Source organism: Poecilia mexicana, unplaced genomic scaffold (assembly GCF_051168715.1).
Source record: "Poecilia mexicana isolate PSO_F unplaced genomic scaffold, ASM5116871v1 scaffold_18, whole genome shotgun sequence".
NCBI classification, from domain to species: Eukaryota; Metazoa; Chordata; class Actinopteri; order Cyprinodontiformes; family Poeciliidae; genus Poecilia; species Poecilia mexicana.
This window is the reverse complement of record NW_028263387.1, coordinates 4,819,341-4,835,349: the sequence shown is the minus strand read 5'-3', so window position 1 is coordinate 4,835,349 and position 16,009 is coordinate 4,819,341. Positions and strand designations below refer to the sequence as shown.

The 16,009-nt window shown below is 40.1% G+C and overlaps 1 protein-coding gene across 1 annotated transcript in view; it reads right to left on the bottom strand.

The window, feature by feature from the left end:
- The window catches only part of LOC106929110 (neurexin-2-beta-like), an 80,444-nt gene that overhangs the window by 8,874 nt on the left and 55,561 nt on the right, over positions 1-16,009 (bottom strand). The window contains exons 4-5 of the mRNA XM_088015979.1: positions 15,225-15,547; positions 4,362-4,440 (exon numbers count right to left, since the gene is read on the bottom strand). Of these exons, the coding sequence (XP_087872105.1) occupies positions 4,362-4,440; positions 15,225-15,547 (402 nt within the window). The remainder of the gene's footprint in view (positions 1-4,361; positions 4,441-15,224; positions 15,548-16,009) is intronic.

The following is a 16,009-nucleotide window of genomic DNA, read 5'->3' as shown; positions in this document are numbered from 1 at the left end:
CCAAACTCATTGAGCGGGATCACACTGGACTGGAGGGCCTGGAGCTCCGGGGTCAGCCCTCATTTATCACCCTATCTCGTACACTCACTCGTTGACCTAAAAAGAGCATTTGCGGGTTGTCTCTATGGTATGTCATCTGATGAATTATTGAGGAGCTCCCCCAAAGCTCTGATCTTGTCAGAGTAAAACTGATATAGTGTCTGCAACGTTCCAGGACTGATAAGTAGCTTGAGGTTGGCGAGAGAAAGGCAAAGTGAGGTCATACGGAGGTAGAGCAAACTCATCAAGTGAAATATGGAGATGGGATGGAAGCCGTAATGAGCAGAACTTGTTGGACGAATAGGCTTTTTCAAAATGTGTACTGCAGTAAATGACACTTTATTAGTTTTGGGGGAAAAAATTGTTCTGTGTCCGTATTCACTTTGTCATTTTCTGCCTTGAATCCAGCTCTGTAACAGAATCCTTCTCATTTCTGGGTCTGTTTGCTCCCTCTGACTTAGGCTCATTACCACCAAGGGCAGATTCAAACCAGCGCTCTAATTGGGTGATGTAATTAAGCCTCGCTTACAGTCAAAGTTTAATTAGCCTAGTGGGAAAGCAGGATTTGTTCATGGGAATTCCACTCTACTTACGTTCCCAATTTTGCATCCTGTTCCCGTTCGCTCTCCCTCCCTGTGGTATCTGCGTTTCTCTCCCCTCTCATTTCTCCGTTCTCCTTTGAGTGCGACACAACGTGATAAGCATCTCAACAAAACTCCCTTCCATTCATCGTCGCCTCATCACTGTTTGTTTGATACATTTCCCATCTACTCTTCACTTGACAGCAGCAAGAAGACATTCATTCATTCTCATGAGCAAAGACAACTTTTAGACCTTAAGACATTCCCTAGCATGGGCATCAAAGGGTCTCCTGGTTTGGATTGTGGGTCTCTGGTCCCACAATCCATTCAAAATATTCTATCTTGGTTATACTTCTGCAGCTAAACACATCGCCACAGGGGTCCCCCTAGGCGAACAGACGCAAGGAGAAAAATCATGCTGTACCTAACCTAACACACTGCTCAGCACCAGGTGAAGTCTGTGGTGATCTCTGACCTTGATGACGGCAATGCCCTCCCAACTAATCTCCCTGCATGTGCAGTAAAACCTCTCAGATGGTCACAATACGATGACGCGTTTGGTCTTTAACTAGCCCAAAAGAGCACAAGTTGGTTAGCTACCCAGATCAAACTCAAGACAATGTTGTCGAGCTACAAAGTGCTTACTGGAAAGTATGACTTCTACATTAATGTTCTCCAAAAGGCTAATTGCTAGGACTCAGTCACTCTGGTGATCAAGAGGTCGTAAACTAGCTGTGCCTGCACCGTGCTCAAGGCAATCCTCAGAAATGTCCCCAGTAGAAGTTAATTGATACAGTATTTTAAATACCATATGGATATTTATGTGATGAACAAACACAAAGTAGAATATAAGTATAAAGTTGAAGGAAAACGAGACATACTTTGTAAGTTATTTTGGTTTCTAACAAATGTATCTGTATTTGTTTCTACATATCAAATTTGTCTACCACATTTACTCTCAATAAAATACTGTAAAGTTTGTGGATATAACATGACTAAATGTAAATAAAGCAAACAAAAATGATGGGGAATGAATATGTTTGCTAGGTGCTGAACTTTACTGCTGCAGCTGCAGGTAAACCCATCTGTAAAGTGCGTAGAGCTTTGCGGAAGCAGAAAGTAGTCGTATTGATTCCTATGAATTCCCAGCCCTCATATCAGGCACAGCTTAACAGAAACTCCACAGCTGCGCTTAACATTTTTCTGTCCTTCCTAAAGGCAGCTCAATAATTTCCAGCTCCTTCTCACATGTAATTGAAAACACTGGGAATTGGTCCTATCTCTGACAGACTGGAAGCCTGTATTTGTGGAGATGAGGGGCGGAGGGGGGAACTTGCGCTGCGGACAATGTTGATTCTTCTCTCCTTGTCCACAGCTTTCAGAGAGGCTTATCCAACCTGGCTGGCTTGCCACGCTGGAGCTGTTTCAGCATCTGGGAGGCGCGATACGGAGCACGTGTGCATACGCGCGAGCAAGCGTGTTTATTTCTCAGGAGAGTCGGCTGCAGAGAGAAAACTTTACACCCACAGAGTGAGAGAGGCAAGTGTCTGTCTGGAGAGGTGAACATGTCTGCCACTATCTCTGCGTTCGCGTTGGTGTGCACGTTGGTGTGTGTGCGTGTGTGTGTGTGTATGCGTGTTTGTGTTTGTGGGTGGGCAAAGAGAGTTGCATTTCCCCACAGGAGATTAAGGCTGGGCATAGAATCCACTGAAATACTCTCATTTCTGCTTTCGATAAGAGTGGAACCGTGGCTCTATTTCGGTCCCAACCACCTACAGAGAAAACCGCAGGAGAGTGCTGCTCTCCAGTTCCTGAACACAGCTTCAGATCAGTTTCTCTTCACACAAGCATACTGATAGGCTCTGTAATCTCTTGCTATTTACAGGCGCAACACAGCCATAATCCTTATTCCCAGTTTATTCTGGAGAAGCGCAGCAGCGTTAAGAAGCAAACATGGCAATTCTGCCATCTTTTCTATTTTCCAACTTTTTCAAATAGCAAATGTTCCCTGAAATGAGGTCTATTGCTTTTTCCTAGATAGATTTGTTTACATATGAAAAGAAGTGGTGTGCTTTTCATGTAAATGGTGAAATTGGATGGCTTCGTAACTTTATAAGAGAGGATTTAAGGGATGCTTTTCAAGGGAGAGCCATTTTGTTTCCAGTCAGAGGTTAGATTGTAAATCTCAGTCATCTTGAGCCAGTGGAGTCAACTCTACATGCTGTGGTTTGTAGTCAGAGAAGTATTGTTCAGTTCAAACCTTCTGTTTTTATTTCACTTCAAATCAACGGTTTGAAGTGAAATTCTGAGATTACCAGTGACAGTAGAAAACAGATCACATGACTGTGATTTTGTTAAGAAATGAAATAAAAATTCTTGTTAAAAGGCGATATCAAGGTGGACTGCAGAAATGAAAAACAACTCAAGCATGAAATAATTCTCAGTAATGTGACAATATCTGCTATCGTAGTCTTTTAAGTATCTACAGTTTCACAATAAACGTCTTAAGTTGGCCATTTTGTCAGTAAAGCTGTTTATGTTGCTGCTGTTAGCCTCCCACCATCCCCAGGACTCTGACTGTTTGAAATGATCTTTCTTTACTGTAGTTCAGTTTTGATCGGTCTAAGTTTCTTACATAACTATATATTAGCCCTTTAGTTTTGGATGAAGGAGGAGCATGGAAGCAGATGATAGCTTTTGTGTTGTTAGCGGCTAGCAGCTAGCCAGTCACGTTTTTCTCAGCTACTTTATTCTGTTTTTATAATTGCTTTCTTTTTTAAGCTGAGTGCCTAAAATGCTGACAGTAAGACAATTTATCAGTACAGGAGGTTTCTATGCATTTGTTACATATATGAAAAGTCTTTATTACTCATATTCTGTCAGCGCAACCTGCCAGCTCAACATCTACCGCCTTCCTCACGTCAAAATAAGAGCGTCTAACATGAATGCAGCAGGTGCTCTTTCTGTCTGGGATTCAATAGTTTACACCAACGTTGTGTGAGAGATTTCACTTTGACGAGAATTTTCATTTTAATTAATCGACAAGATCTCATCGCGCACCATAAACACAGCTGATAACGTTATAGAACCGCACTTCAAAACATCCAAACCATTCCTTTGATTAAACCCAAATTAATCTTCCCACAGTCGCAACAGAATCAGTGTGAGATTTCTTAAAAAAATAAGATAAAATAAAAAATGCGTTTTATCTCCTGACCCTCGCAGCTTTTAAGCCCTAATGGTAGCAGTGGGAGTAGCTTGAGCCATGCTGATTCTTTGTGTGAACATGGTTCTTGGCAGTTTTCATGTACAATGGAGCTGGAAAGCACAGAGGCAGGGAGTAAAACACATGGCCTTTTACTTCCCCCTCCTGTTGGGGTGTCAGAACATTACTTGACCTGCTGTTCAGACACAGTGGCTCAGCTGCACGCTGCACACAACAAACTGTGTTACCATGTTGAAACCGTTTGTCCTTGTTAAAGTCAGCGCCGGAGATTTGTGCAACAGCTGAGAAAATGTTAGAAAATACTACTTGGCTGGGAAATTGAAGTAGTACAAATTCTGCTGGAAGAAAGGAAAAAAAAAAACATGGAGTAACCTCCTTTGTCCAATCAGAGGTGCATACAGGGGAACTAACTGCAAAAACCAAAGTATCTGAGACAGACTGATTTCCTTTTATTTTTTTCTTTCTAGATTTCTGGATAAAACACAATAAAGACAGAACTTTCTGAGCTGACTCACCATTTCCGGGCTCGCACTCCTCCAAATCCTCGTCGTCGCTCGGACACTCTGCTGAAGCTACCAAGAGGTCGTCGGCGTTCTGGAGGAACGGAGAGGGACAGAACGGCAGGGCAGATTTTATTTAAGGGAAGAAGCATGCCGATCATCTTAGAGAGAGTTAACACAGAATTCCATCTAACCCTTTGTACATTCTGTAGGTGCAGGACTCTGTTGTAACTTTTACTTTGAACATGGGGATTGCTGTTCAGCCGATGTGTTGGAAATGTGCTGCTGGTGGGCGCAGCTTTGTGAGCTGCACTTGTGTTCATGTAGGCAGAGTTGGGGGAGCAAAACAAAGAGAAAGGAGCTCTTTCTGACCAAACACTGATAATCAAAGAGGTGTAGCTTTTCTTAATAGTAGGCATCGACTCTACTGTGTGGGCAAGGAAGTCAGAGACTGTAAATGGTTTGCATTTAAAGCGCTTTTTTAAAGTTGTTTCTTCACAGCAACGTTAAAAGTAGGAACCCAACAGGACTGAACGGTCTGTCAGGAAGACATTCTGCCAATAAATGCTTCTACTGTTCTAATTCAGATCATTTTATTACTTTTCCAATCCCTAATTTATCAGAATGAAAATGCAATACACGGTTGATCTTTTACTTCATTACAATTCTGCAATAATCAAGGAAATATGAGCAACAGAGAGATAAATCGACCTTCACTATTGTTAGAAATCGGTCTGCATTGCTTGTTGCTCATGGAAATATGTTGTATTCCTGTAAATCATGGAATACCCATAAAATCCAGCAGACGCTAAAAAATATATGAATATTGATATTCATATAGAAGCCATTCACCAGACTGGCAACAAACAAAAACATAGTGATGTTTTAGGATTTGGGGAAGATTTAGATGATAAAAGTTGGCAGGAGTCCTGCAACTTTTAGATGGATCCCTCGACATGTCCCATACCTCACTAGCATGCAGTCAAGTTATACAATGCTCTGCTAATGAGTTAGCAGAACTCATTTAGCATTAAGCATTGAGTAAATATGTTACACTTTTATAAAATATATAGGTGAAACCCATAATAGTTATATAATAGCATAGTTTATATGAGTGGTCTTTACTGCCTGTAAGTGAACGTGGGTAACAGTTTGTACATAAATTTTGTACATTGCATTAAAAAAAACAAACATATGACAAAAAGTATGACACGTGGGCTGAAAATCTTCACAAATGGTGAAAAACAATATAATTTTTTTATTGTCATGGTGAGGAGGAAGAAGATAAAATGTGTAGCTGAGAGTCGGAAACAGAGAAGGAAGAGCAGCGGGGATCTTGACATGAAAGCAGATTAAACTTGACAAGGTGGTTCCACCGAAGTGTCCCGTGTTTGTCCTGACTACCGCATGACTCACACAGCTGCATGTCTAGACGCCCCAGCTTCCTCCCCGCCCGTCTTCCCCGCCTCTGGTTGTTATTCAAGATGGGGTCATCCGATAGAAAATGGAGAGCTTTTATCAGCGTAATTGATTTGAGCTCCGTGGTGCTCGGCAGGGCTTTTCTCCTTGTTATTAATCCACAGTATGGGCGCTATCATTTATTAATCACATTGTGTCAGTTTGAGTGCGTGTTCACGTCACCTGCCTCTGTCAAACGGGCCTAATGATGCCGTCTCGCATTCCAGGTAATATCTCTGTTTAACATACAGGGGTTTTTTATTATTATTTTATCATTGCAGTCATCTGCCTTGATATCATCGTAATAAATTAGAACATAATTAAAAAGTGGATTTCTTTTAGTAATGTCATTTAAAAAGTAAAACTCATGGGTCCATTACACACAAAGTGATATAAATCGTGGGGTTTTTTTGACAGCTAATGAAAACCCAAACTTTACTTTAGAAAACATCAATAATATTCTAATGTATTGATTCCAATACATTTGACAATTCAAATAATAATAATAAAAAAATCAATAGAGATATTAACATGCTGAACAATATGTACAATGTACTGCTCATGGTAGTACCACCTCATTAAATACTAAAAGCAGTCAGTAAAAACAGCAAAATAACAGGAAAACGAACAATTTTCAGGGATTTTGATCCTTTGGCACAACCTATTATTGGTTGATAGCTTGTATTGCTAATAGTAGTTAGACTGCTATTGTTATAAGCTAATTGCTAATAGAATTAGCTAAAATCACTGTTTCTTGTATCTCTCAAGCAAGAACATGGTTCAGTTGGGTCTAATTTTATTCCCAGATCTGTGTTCTGACTTCAGAAATATAATGGAGCACTAATATTAGCTTCTAGTGCTAATAGTAGGTAGCGAGCAAGTGTTATAAAACTAATTGCTAATAACAATTAGCCAAAAACACAGTTTCTTTTCAATTTGGGGCAAGAACAAGGTTCAGTTGGGTCTTATATTATTCCCAGATCTGTGTTTTAATTTCAGACACATAATGAAGCACCGCATTGCAGTTCACTTAATTTTAGTAAATAAAACCTAAGTGTTTGTATTTACTGTGAAAATAATCACCATCAAAATATCTTGAGCACCAATAAAGTCAGCCCCGGTACCACTAGTGCTAACTGTACAACCTGGATGAGATCAAACTACACCAGTATACAGAGTCATCTCCGGTTGTGTCCCTACAAAACAGCAATGCCAGCTAAAATACTAATCTAAGAGTTGTTCTTAGTCTCCGAGTTATCCTTGGCTGTAATTTAGTGCAGCATCTGTGACACACTTGTAAAGCCAAATTCACAACATGCCCCCCTGGAACATCAAGAGCGGCCCACAATGCTACCACTGCCTGTAATTCATCAGATAGGATCGTCAGGGGGCCCACTAACCCAGTGTGCTGATAAATTCTGAAGGAGACCTGAAGGTGTAGCTCCGATGTCAGGTTTGACCCAGACAGAATGTAGTTTTTTCCCCCTCTCTCTCTTTCTTGCTCTCTCAATCAGTCTTCAAGGAGAATGCAGAATGGGGGTGAAGGTGGGATTTCTACGGCTTCACAGCCACGCAGCCGGCTTGCAGAAAGATCACAGACGCACGGGCGCGCTCTCAGACCAAGACGGCGGCCGGGGCGTCGACTTGTGATCTTCAGTTTTAAAACACCTCGGTGCCGAATTTGGGTCAGAACGGAACAAGTGATGACTCCAACTGTTCCACGGAAACCCACACGATCAGGGGGTGAGGAGAGGGAAAAAATATCAGCCCCCCCCCACAGATACATCAAAAGGTAGATCTTTTATTCTAAGCATCAAAGCATATTATTCCACTATGATCAAAGCTGCAGCAGCCGTGTAGCTCAGAGCTTTGGGAAAAAAAGAAAAAAAAAAAAATTGAAATTTGGCTCTCCACTCGCTTTGCTTTCCTCCACCCTTTGCGGTGACTTGCTGGATTCTGGCAATATTCATCAAAACTGCATGTCCTCCGTCAGCTTTCCCTGCTATTTACAATACAACGTATTTCTCATTTCATTTTTTATTTTTTTTTTCACATAAAACATAAGGGATTGGCTGGGATAAGAAAGGACAAGAGACACTAATGAAACTGATGCAATGTTAAATATAATACTACATTATGCAAAGCATTAATAATTGTGGGAGCAGTGGCAGCAAATTCAATTTCCTTTCTCTTCAAAGACTCTCTTAGCAGCACTTCGCATTACTTCACGCTGGCTCTCACATTTCTTTTCTCCGTTTAGTGTTCGCACACCTTCACTATAGAATGGGAAGGAAAAAAAGCCCAGCCTTCTCAGATGGTTCTTCTTTAGCTTTCAGCCACTGTCGGTGACAGAAACTGAGGCTTGACGGTTGGATGTTTGATGCCAAAATGCTCCCAGGGAGTTGAACCAGATTGTTTCCCAACACAGTTTTGACTGATGATCTGACTGAGAGGATTTCACGCTGTTCCAAGCTGCACAAAAGCCCAAACTGTGAGTAACCCAAAGTGGCTCAGAACAATCTTCACATACAAACACAGCTAGCCTCAGAGTAAAACATGTGACAAACATTTGAGAATTTCATGAAAAGGAAAGTAATTTCCTCCTAGATGTCCATCAGAAGAACCGAGTAGAATCCATTCATTTCTCTTCAGGGTTTGGCAGAATAACTTTTGTTGCGTGAACTGGTACATAGTACAACCCCACTATTTATTAAGTAACATTGTGCAGTACGGTGGCCCAGAAGGGTCAACAAAATGCAAAAGCCACAACTTAAAACCAAAAGCCACAACAGAACCAATGCTAACGGTGGAGTTGTGACAAACCTGTTCACATAACGCCTGTTTTAGGATAACTAAACAGAAGTTTAGTTTATGACGATAATAGCAACATATTATTGTCATTAGAGCGATGTGGGGAAGTCATAGGAAAAAGTGAAATTTGTCTTTGTTTTAAGGAAGGAAACATCTAGAAGCCTAACTTATGCTAAAACAGAACTTATTTTAAACCTGTTAGCTAGCATAACTTCCATTTTAGCATATCACTGTAGTACATTTTTTAAAGCTGGAAATCTATTGCTAAGAATTATGATGGCAGTCCTTCACTGAGATATCCTTTCATTTCAGGACCTGTTTCCTAAAGGCTTAAGCTCAGCTAACAGTTGAGAGGTTGAGGCAGTGACACTGTTCCAATGACCGAACACTTTGTCTTTGTGCCACTAACTCTGTTTTTACATTTCTAGTATCGGAAAATGTTGTTTTGTTGTATTCCTACAGGTTATCCTAGTTTCACCCCTCAAACTCTTATCCGAATGGTAACACTGCAGACGGCATTGTTTGTCATGGCACCATTGGTCAGCCCAACCTCAATAGAGTCCGACTCTCTCATGTGATGCTGTTTCGAATTTTTAAAGAACTAACTTTGGTGTGGCTATATTAATCCTGTAAACAAATGAGAAATCCACAGGCACTCTGATGTGTTATTCCAAACTCTGCAGAGATCTTCTATAAAACAGTCAAGGACTATTAGGCAGCTAATTTGAGATTAGGAATCTGGTTTTGAACCATCCTTTGAAATTATTTTTAATATTGCACAGGCACATGCTAAGATGTAAAAAGTGTCAGAGTACAAAAAAAGATGTAAATAAACTACCTAAGGAAACCCATTGGAGAAAATATTAAAGGATATATTAGGATAGGAAAATACATCCATTTTTAAATATTTAAAAACACAAAATATAACAGCTAAGATAATGATATTGAATAAAACTTTTCTTTTTTTATTTTTATGACAGTAATTCATTTGTTGCACTATTCATTTATTTCTTACTTTTGGCAGTATTGGTCTTCCACAGACCTGTGACAACATAGATTCCCTTCATACACATCAAGCTCGTGACAAAGTCAGACACTGATTTCTGATGATTCATAAACCTAGAATTAGCCTGTAAACTCCAATTCAGACAGTCTATATAATAAACTTCTTGATTAAGTGGGACAAAATACAAAAGCAAGATAACTCCACTGCTGACACGCAGCCTAGAGTTTATGTTTGCTGTAGTCGTAAAGCTGCTTTGATGCCACAACAAAGGACCCAGCAGGATGGGATATTAACATATTTCTGTTTTCGAGTCAGAGTTAAAATTCACGGTGGAACACCTCCTGAACAGATTGAATGCAGAAAAAAACAAAACAAAAAAACAAACAAAACCAAACACATGTCTAAATTTCATTGCATTTAAATTGGGCAACACAACACCGACATCTGTGGCAGCACAAATATTGTTTTTCCTTTCAATTTTCCGTTTATTTGACAAACCAACATTTGGCCAACGCCAGTCAAATGCTTTCAATTTTGTTAGACTGTCAGACATCATCTTTTATTCAGTTTTGATGACATTTAAATGTTGTTTTAGGTCTGATTTTATTCCCTGTAAATGAAAAAAAAAGCAGTGTAACAGAGGAACTTTTGCACTGCTTAATTCAGGTCTCTGAAGATGAACATGCAGAATGACTTACAGCAGCAACTTGGAGAAATTCTCTTCTGAATAGCTAAACCAGACAAATGATTTGTCAGAGGATTGTTCTGTTCTGTGTGGCTTCATTGAAGTTAGTGAACATTAGTTTGTGCAGAGTTGTATCAATGTTCCACCATCACAATTATTTTGATAAAACCTAACGACTTATGACAATTAGTCAGTAATAATGTGTTTAAATTGCTCATGCAAAGGAGTTTATGGTTCTTTCTTTGTTTACTTATCATTACTCTTATTATTCTAACATTATACATTTTTTTTCTCGTATTATTTTTCTTTTTCATTTCATCAACTTATTTTATTATCATTTTTGTGCAGTACTTTGGTGAAGTTTTAAACCTGTTCTTAAAGTGTTATATACATAAATTTGACATTGTCATTTTTGTTTGCACAAATCCTGCAGAGTATCTAAGAAAATTATAGTTGCTCATTATTAAAACACTCTGCCAAGAAGTTTATCAGGACTATATCAGTTTCTTCTCAGTATTATATCCTTGAGAATAAAAACCCACCTACAGGAGACAAAACTTACATTACACAAGGCTGCTAAGATAATATTGACTATTACACACAAAACTAAATGTTCATTTAGCAACATATAAAGATTAACTTGGTGTCTTCTAAAATCACTAATGTAGTCATTCTAAAAGTTTTTTTTTTTAAAGAGATTTACTAAGTTGGTGGAAAATTCAAGCATGAAATGTTCTATGTTAATTAGAGACCTGTCTAGGGTGTACCCAGCCTCTAGCTTAATGCTGGAGGTAGTTCACCAGCCCCCTGGTCGCCCCGCAAGGACTGGAGGGTCTAGTCAATGGATGGATGAACGGATAGACTTTTAGGAACCAATTATGTAATTACAACACAGAATATCATCTCTTCTTGCTGTCCTGCTCCTTTTGGAAACTGTTAGCCTATTGGCTTGGCTCTGTTGCTAACAGACATCCTGCCCCTGACTTTTACCATGCAGACTTTACATTCAAAATAACCATACTTTAATAGCAGCTATAAATGGCTTTCTTTATTTTACATCTACAACTTTCCAAACAGTTGGTTGTGTTTCTAGTGTATAACAGGAAGGACATTGAAACGGGGAATGAAGGAGTAACTCTCTCTGGCATTTTGTAAAATGATCTTTATACCATAAGAACGGTTTAAAATTGGTTTAGCTCTTTGAAACCATTATAGACCTTGAGATCAGTAAATGGCCCTCAACTCTTCCACAATATTAGTCATTTCCTTAAAAGCAAGACACCATGCTGGCAAAAGACAAGCTTCAAAACATCTACACCTATAACATTCTGTTAAATAACCAAAAGTGACAGAATCTGGTCAGTGGCTTATTTCCTGAAAGGTCCTGGGTTTGTATCCCTGGCCTCAGGTCTTTCCTACATGGAGTTTGCATGTCATCTCTGTGTATGCGCATTCCCTCTGGGTTTCTCCCACAGTCCAAGAAAAAGACTACTATGCTAACTGAATACCCAATAGGTTTGAGTGTGCATGGTTGTGTATGTTTGCTGTAATTTATTTTTGGCAATCTGGCAAATTTTGCTCCAAGATGTGCACTGTGCTCGCAATAAAAATCAAAATCACTGTTTGTTATCCCTTTCAGACGATAGTGTCATGTTGAAATTTGTGTTATTGAAATTTGCAATAACACTATCAACGGTGATCAACATACATTTGTTGTTGACTCTTTTTCTATCTTTAACATGACACAATGTGTCCAACTGACCATATGGTGTCAATAACTGAGGACAGATGACCCTGGGAGGATAGCATCCCACCAAATATTGCATCCATGTAGTCCTGCAGAGGTGACTGTGATTCAGCAGCTCTAATACCAACTCAAGCCTGTAGGGATGGCTCACAAAAGACTTGTTTGGTTCTTGGGATTTTATTTTATTTATCAATTATTTCCTGTTATTAGAGATGTAATTTGTCACTTTGTCTTTTTCATTTAGTCAAGAAAACGGAGTACTTTAAACCTTTGACATCTTTAATTAATTAATAAATTAGACTTAAAAAAAACCTCACTGGTAGAACCCCAAAAATGTAAACGGCTATTTTGCTATTAATCTGAGCTCATTTTCATCCTGCTGCTTAATGCCACTGTGGGAATACACCATGCTCAGCTAAGACAAAATTAACGTTAAAGACAACACTCTCAAGATCTTCTCACACTAACTGTATTCCTGCAATTAAATGCAATGTCCATTGCAGTGTGGAACAACACAAGTACAAAACATATTTCACAGGAACATGACTATTTCTGTTTGTGTTAGGTTTAGGGGTTTATGAGGTTAGGGTTAGCCAATTATTGAAGATTTGTATCTTAAATAAGTTCTAGGTCATTTATCTGAACTACTAGCTTCTTCTACCAGATGTACTTTAAATGTTAGTTGTATTTGGATGATTCTATTCATGTTTGACCATACTTATGAATGAGTAAGTTTTGGCACTCTTTTTGTACTCCAAAACGTTTCCCCCCTGTGCAGAAGAAAATGTTTGGATTAGCATTTTTTTTTTCAGGACATCATCAGATGTAAAGTTTTGTAAAACTATGCTCATTCATTCGGTAACTTACAAATGTACTAAAGAGAAAGAAATATATGCAAGGACGTATGCAAAATTAATATCCCAAACTCTGCTGAAAGTTACTCTCTGCTGTATAAAGTTGAATTCACTTTGTAGATGAATCTGTCCATTGTTTCAATGAGAGTTTCCTCAAATTATAATTGCTGTATTTATTCCAAATGGTCTAAATTTACAAAAGGTCTGAGTTGAGTTCCGGCTGTCTCTGAATCTGGTGATGATGCTTACAGGTAAAGGCTGTGTGGAACTTGCTGGAACTTCAGATGAGTCTCTGTAGACGCAAAGGTCCTTAATGAATGAAGGCAACGCGCTGCGAGTTCGAGGCGGCCCTTTGTTATTTCTCCAAGTCCTTAAAACATTCAAAACACCAGAGCGTTTGAGCAGAAAACCTTCACAGAGGCAGAAACAGCTGACGGAGAGCAACACCGTTGACAACGCAGGCATGAAGCTGGCAGTCCTTCCAGAGACGGCCCAGATCGCTCCTGGTTTTGCTCAGCACATGGCTTACAGTTAATGATTGTGGATGTCGAGTGGAACATATTTCCCCCTGGAACAAATAGATCCTGTCATTAAGTCTTCTGATGAGAGTGGAGTGTTCTTCCATCATCCCGCATGCAGACAAACGCCACTTCCCTACAATTTGCTAATTGTTGCTTACCGTGATGCTAACTTCAGCAAACGTGGCTAGTCATCAGACCGTAAATGACAGTCTCTCACCAGCATGTAGAGCCGGGCCATAAATGTGTTTATTGCACCCTGGTTCGTCATTGACCATGGTAACGAGGATATCCTTGTGCTGATGCTCTACCCGTGCCCCCTTCCACACTCCCCCGCCCAAACCCTCCGGTCTTTGTTGTTCGGTTATGTGTAGCAATTTCCCGCATCCCAGAATGCCAGACCTCTTCCGAGGAAAATAAGTAGCAGAGTTGACTGGTGTAATAAAAAGCAGTCACAGTGGCTGTTCTTTGCCAGGCCCTTTGAGGCCTAACAAATGTCGCCGAGATGCAAGCCAGAAATATTTCACACGTGTAAATCTAGATCTGTAATGATGTGGAATAAAGTACCTGAGAATGTGTGTTTCTGATTCACTTCTTTGGAGTTATCAGGATGCAGACACAAGGCAGAGAGTGTGTAAAACTCAGCTGCCCTCTGAGTCTCCCTCTCGAGTTCAGACTGCTAATTTTGGCTCAGTCGTTTCACCTCTAACTAATTGAACGGCAGCCAATCAAACCAACCAATCAGGTGAGTCACTGTTCAGCCATGTGAAGATTCCCACAGGAAATGACCAGCTCTGCTAACCGTGTGACGTTGCTGGACGTGAAGGTCTCAAAACTGAGTGAATTGTTGTTTTTTTTCATAAATCAGTACTGTCCCTTTGCTTGCTACTTGATTAGGCTTCTTTATTTTCTACAAATATAGATGTAAAACAAAACCATAACGTTTGCCATATTTAGAGTTAAACAAGAAGAGACTACCTTAAACTATTTTTTACAAATCTGGGAGCAAAAAGAGTTTCAACTAACATCTAAATAATTTCTCAGAACAACTCCAACTTGTTCTAACTAAATAGTAAATTAAGCAGAAGTTTCCATTGCAAATGTGTGCAAATATCCCACTAATTTTGAAAAAATAACATTTTGCATTTGTGGTGTTTCCAATAAATAAGAAACGCAATTCAAATCACACACGAATACGTTTGTTCACATAACATGACAACGCAATTCTACCAAATACTTCCTATTGTCTGTTTTGATAAACGGGTTTTGTCAAAAACCCATTAAAATCACATAAGTTTGTTGACGCGATGTCATAAAAAGACATTACACATCATCGTCTTACAACTACTTCCTGTTGCCTTCTTCTTTGTGGTTTTCTCCAGTGGCAACATCCAGTTGTTGATCACGTGCCTTGCGTGGTGCGAAAAGTTTTTCCATTGGAGTTTTACAAAATAAACCAGTTTCGAAAAAACCTACCTCATCCTAACAGCAAAACCTTTTATCAAAATTGGACATTTTTTGAAATTGGAGTGTTTCCATTAAGCAAATTTATGTTCAAAATATCAAATTGCATGATCAAATACTCAATGGAAATGCTAGTGTTAGCATAACCGATGGTGAGAAACCAGAGGTAAAATGACTGGTGTACATGAGGAAATAAGTGGCCTTTTCTGATGCTGAAACGTTTTTGCAAACAGGTTTTTTTTTAGCCATTTTCATGAGCATAAGAGATGTGAAAACATTGAATGAAATGTTTCACAAAATATCTGTCATTGCGTACAAGCTTCATGCTTCCTCACCTGTGTGACGCTGTCCCTCATGGTGGGCGAGCGCCCTTTGCGGGTGGTGGTTGTAGCCATTGTGGTCGTCGTCTCCATGATGGTGGTGGACATATCAGCCAGCGGGGTGGTGGAGGTCGTATCGGTAGTGAGCACCGAGGGCACGTCGCCCACCAGCCTCAGGTTGCCCTGGGTCTGGACGCTGGGGTCGCCCTCGGCCGCCAGTTTGAACACCTGCAGGCCGTTGTAGTACAGGCCTGACATCTGGCCCTGGAAGTGGCGCCCCTTCTCTCCACCACCGACTTTAATGAACGCCTGGCTGTTGAAGATGGTCAGCTGGCGACCTGATGATGCCAGAGAAGCCGGAGCCATGACAGACAGAGAGAGAGAGAGGGAGAGAGAGAGAGAGGCGGTAGAGATAAGACGGAGAGGAGAAGAGAGACGCCATGAGAAAGCGAGGAGGGGGAAAAAAGATAAAAGAAAGGATAGAATTCAGCTCATGTTTTAGCTCAAATATGAAACACAGTAACGCACAGACATTGTGGAACAGAGGAGACCTAGAAACAGGGAGGGGGATTTCCTGGGCAACACTTTAGGGAGATTGGGCCCTGGCTTGCAAGAGTTGGTGCCATTACATTCCAGAAAAGATAGCCCCGAATCTGGCAGTCAAATAGATTGCGGGGGTCGTCGCGGATTGACCCTGGGACGGGTGGTTCACAGCAAAACGCATCTGATTTGCCCCCAGATGGAATATATTAGAACAGTACTGGCTCTGTGTCATTGACCTCCAACGCACCTGAGCTGCA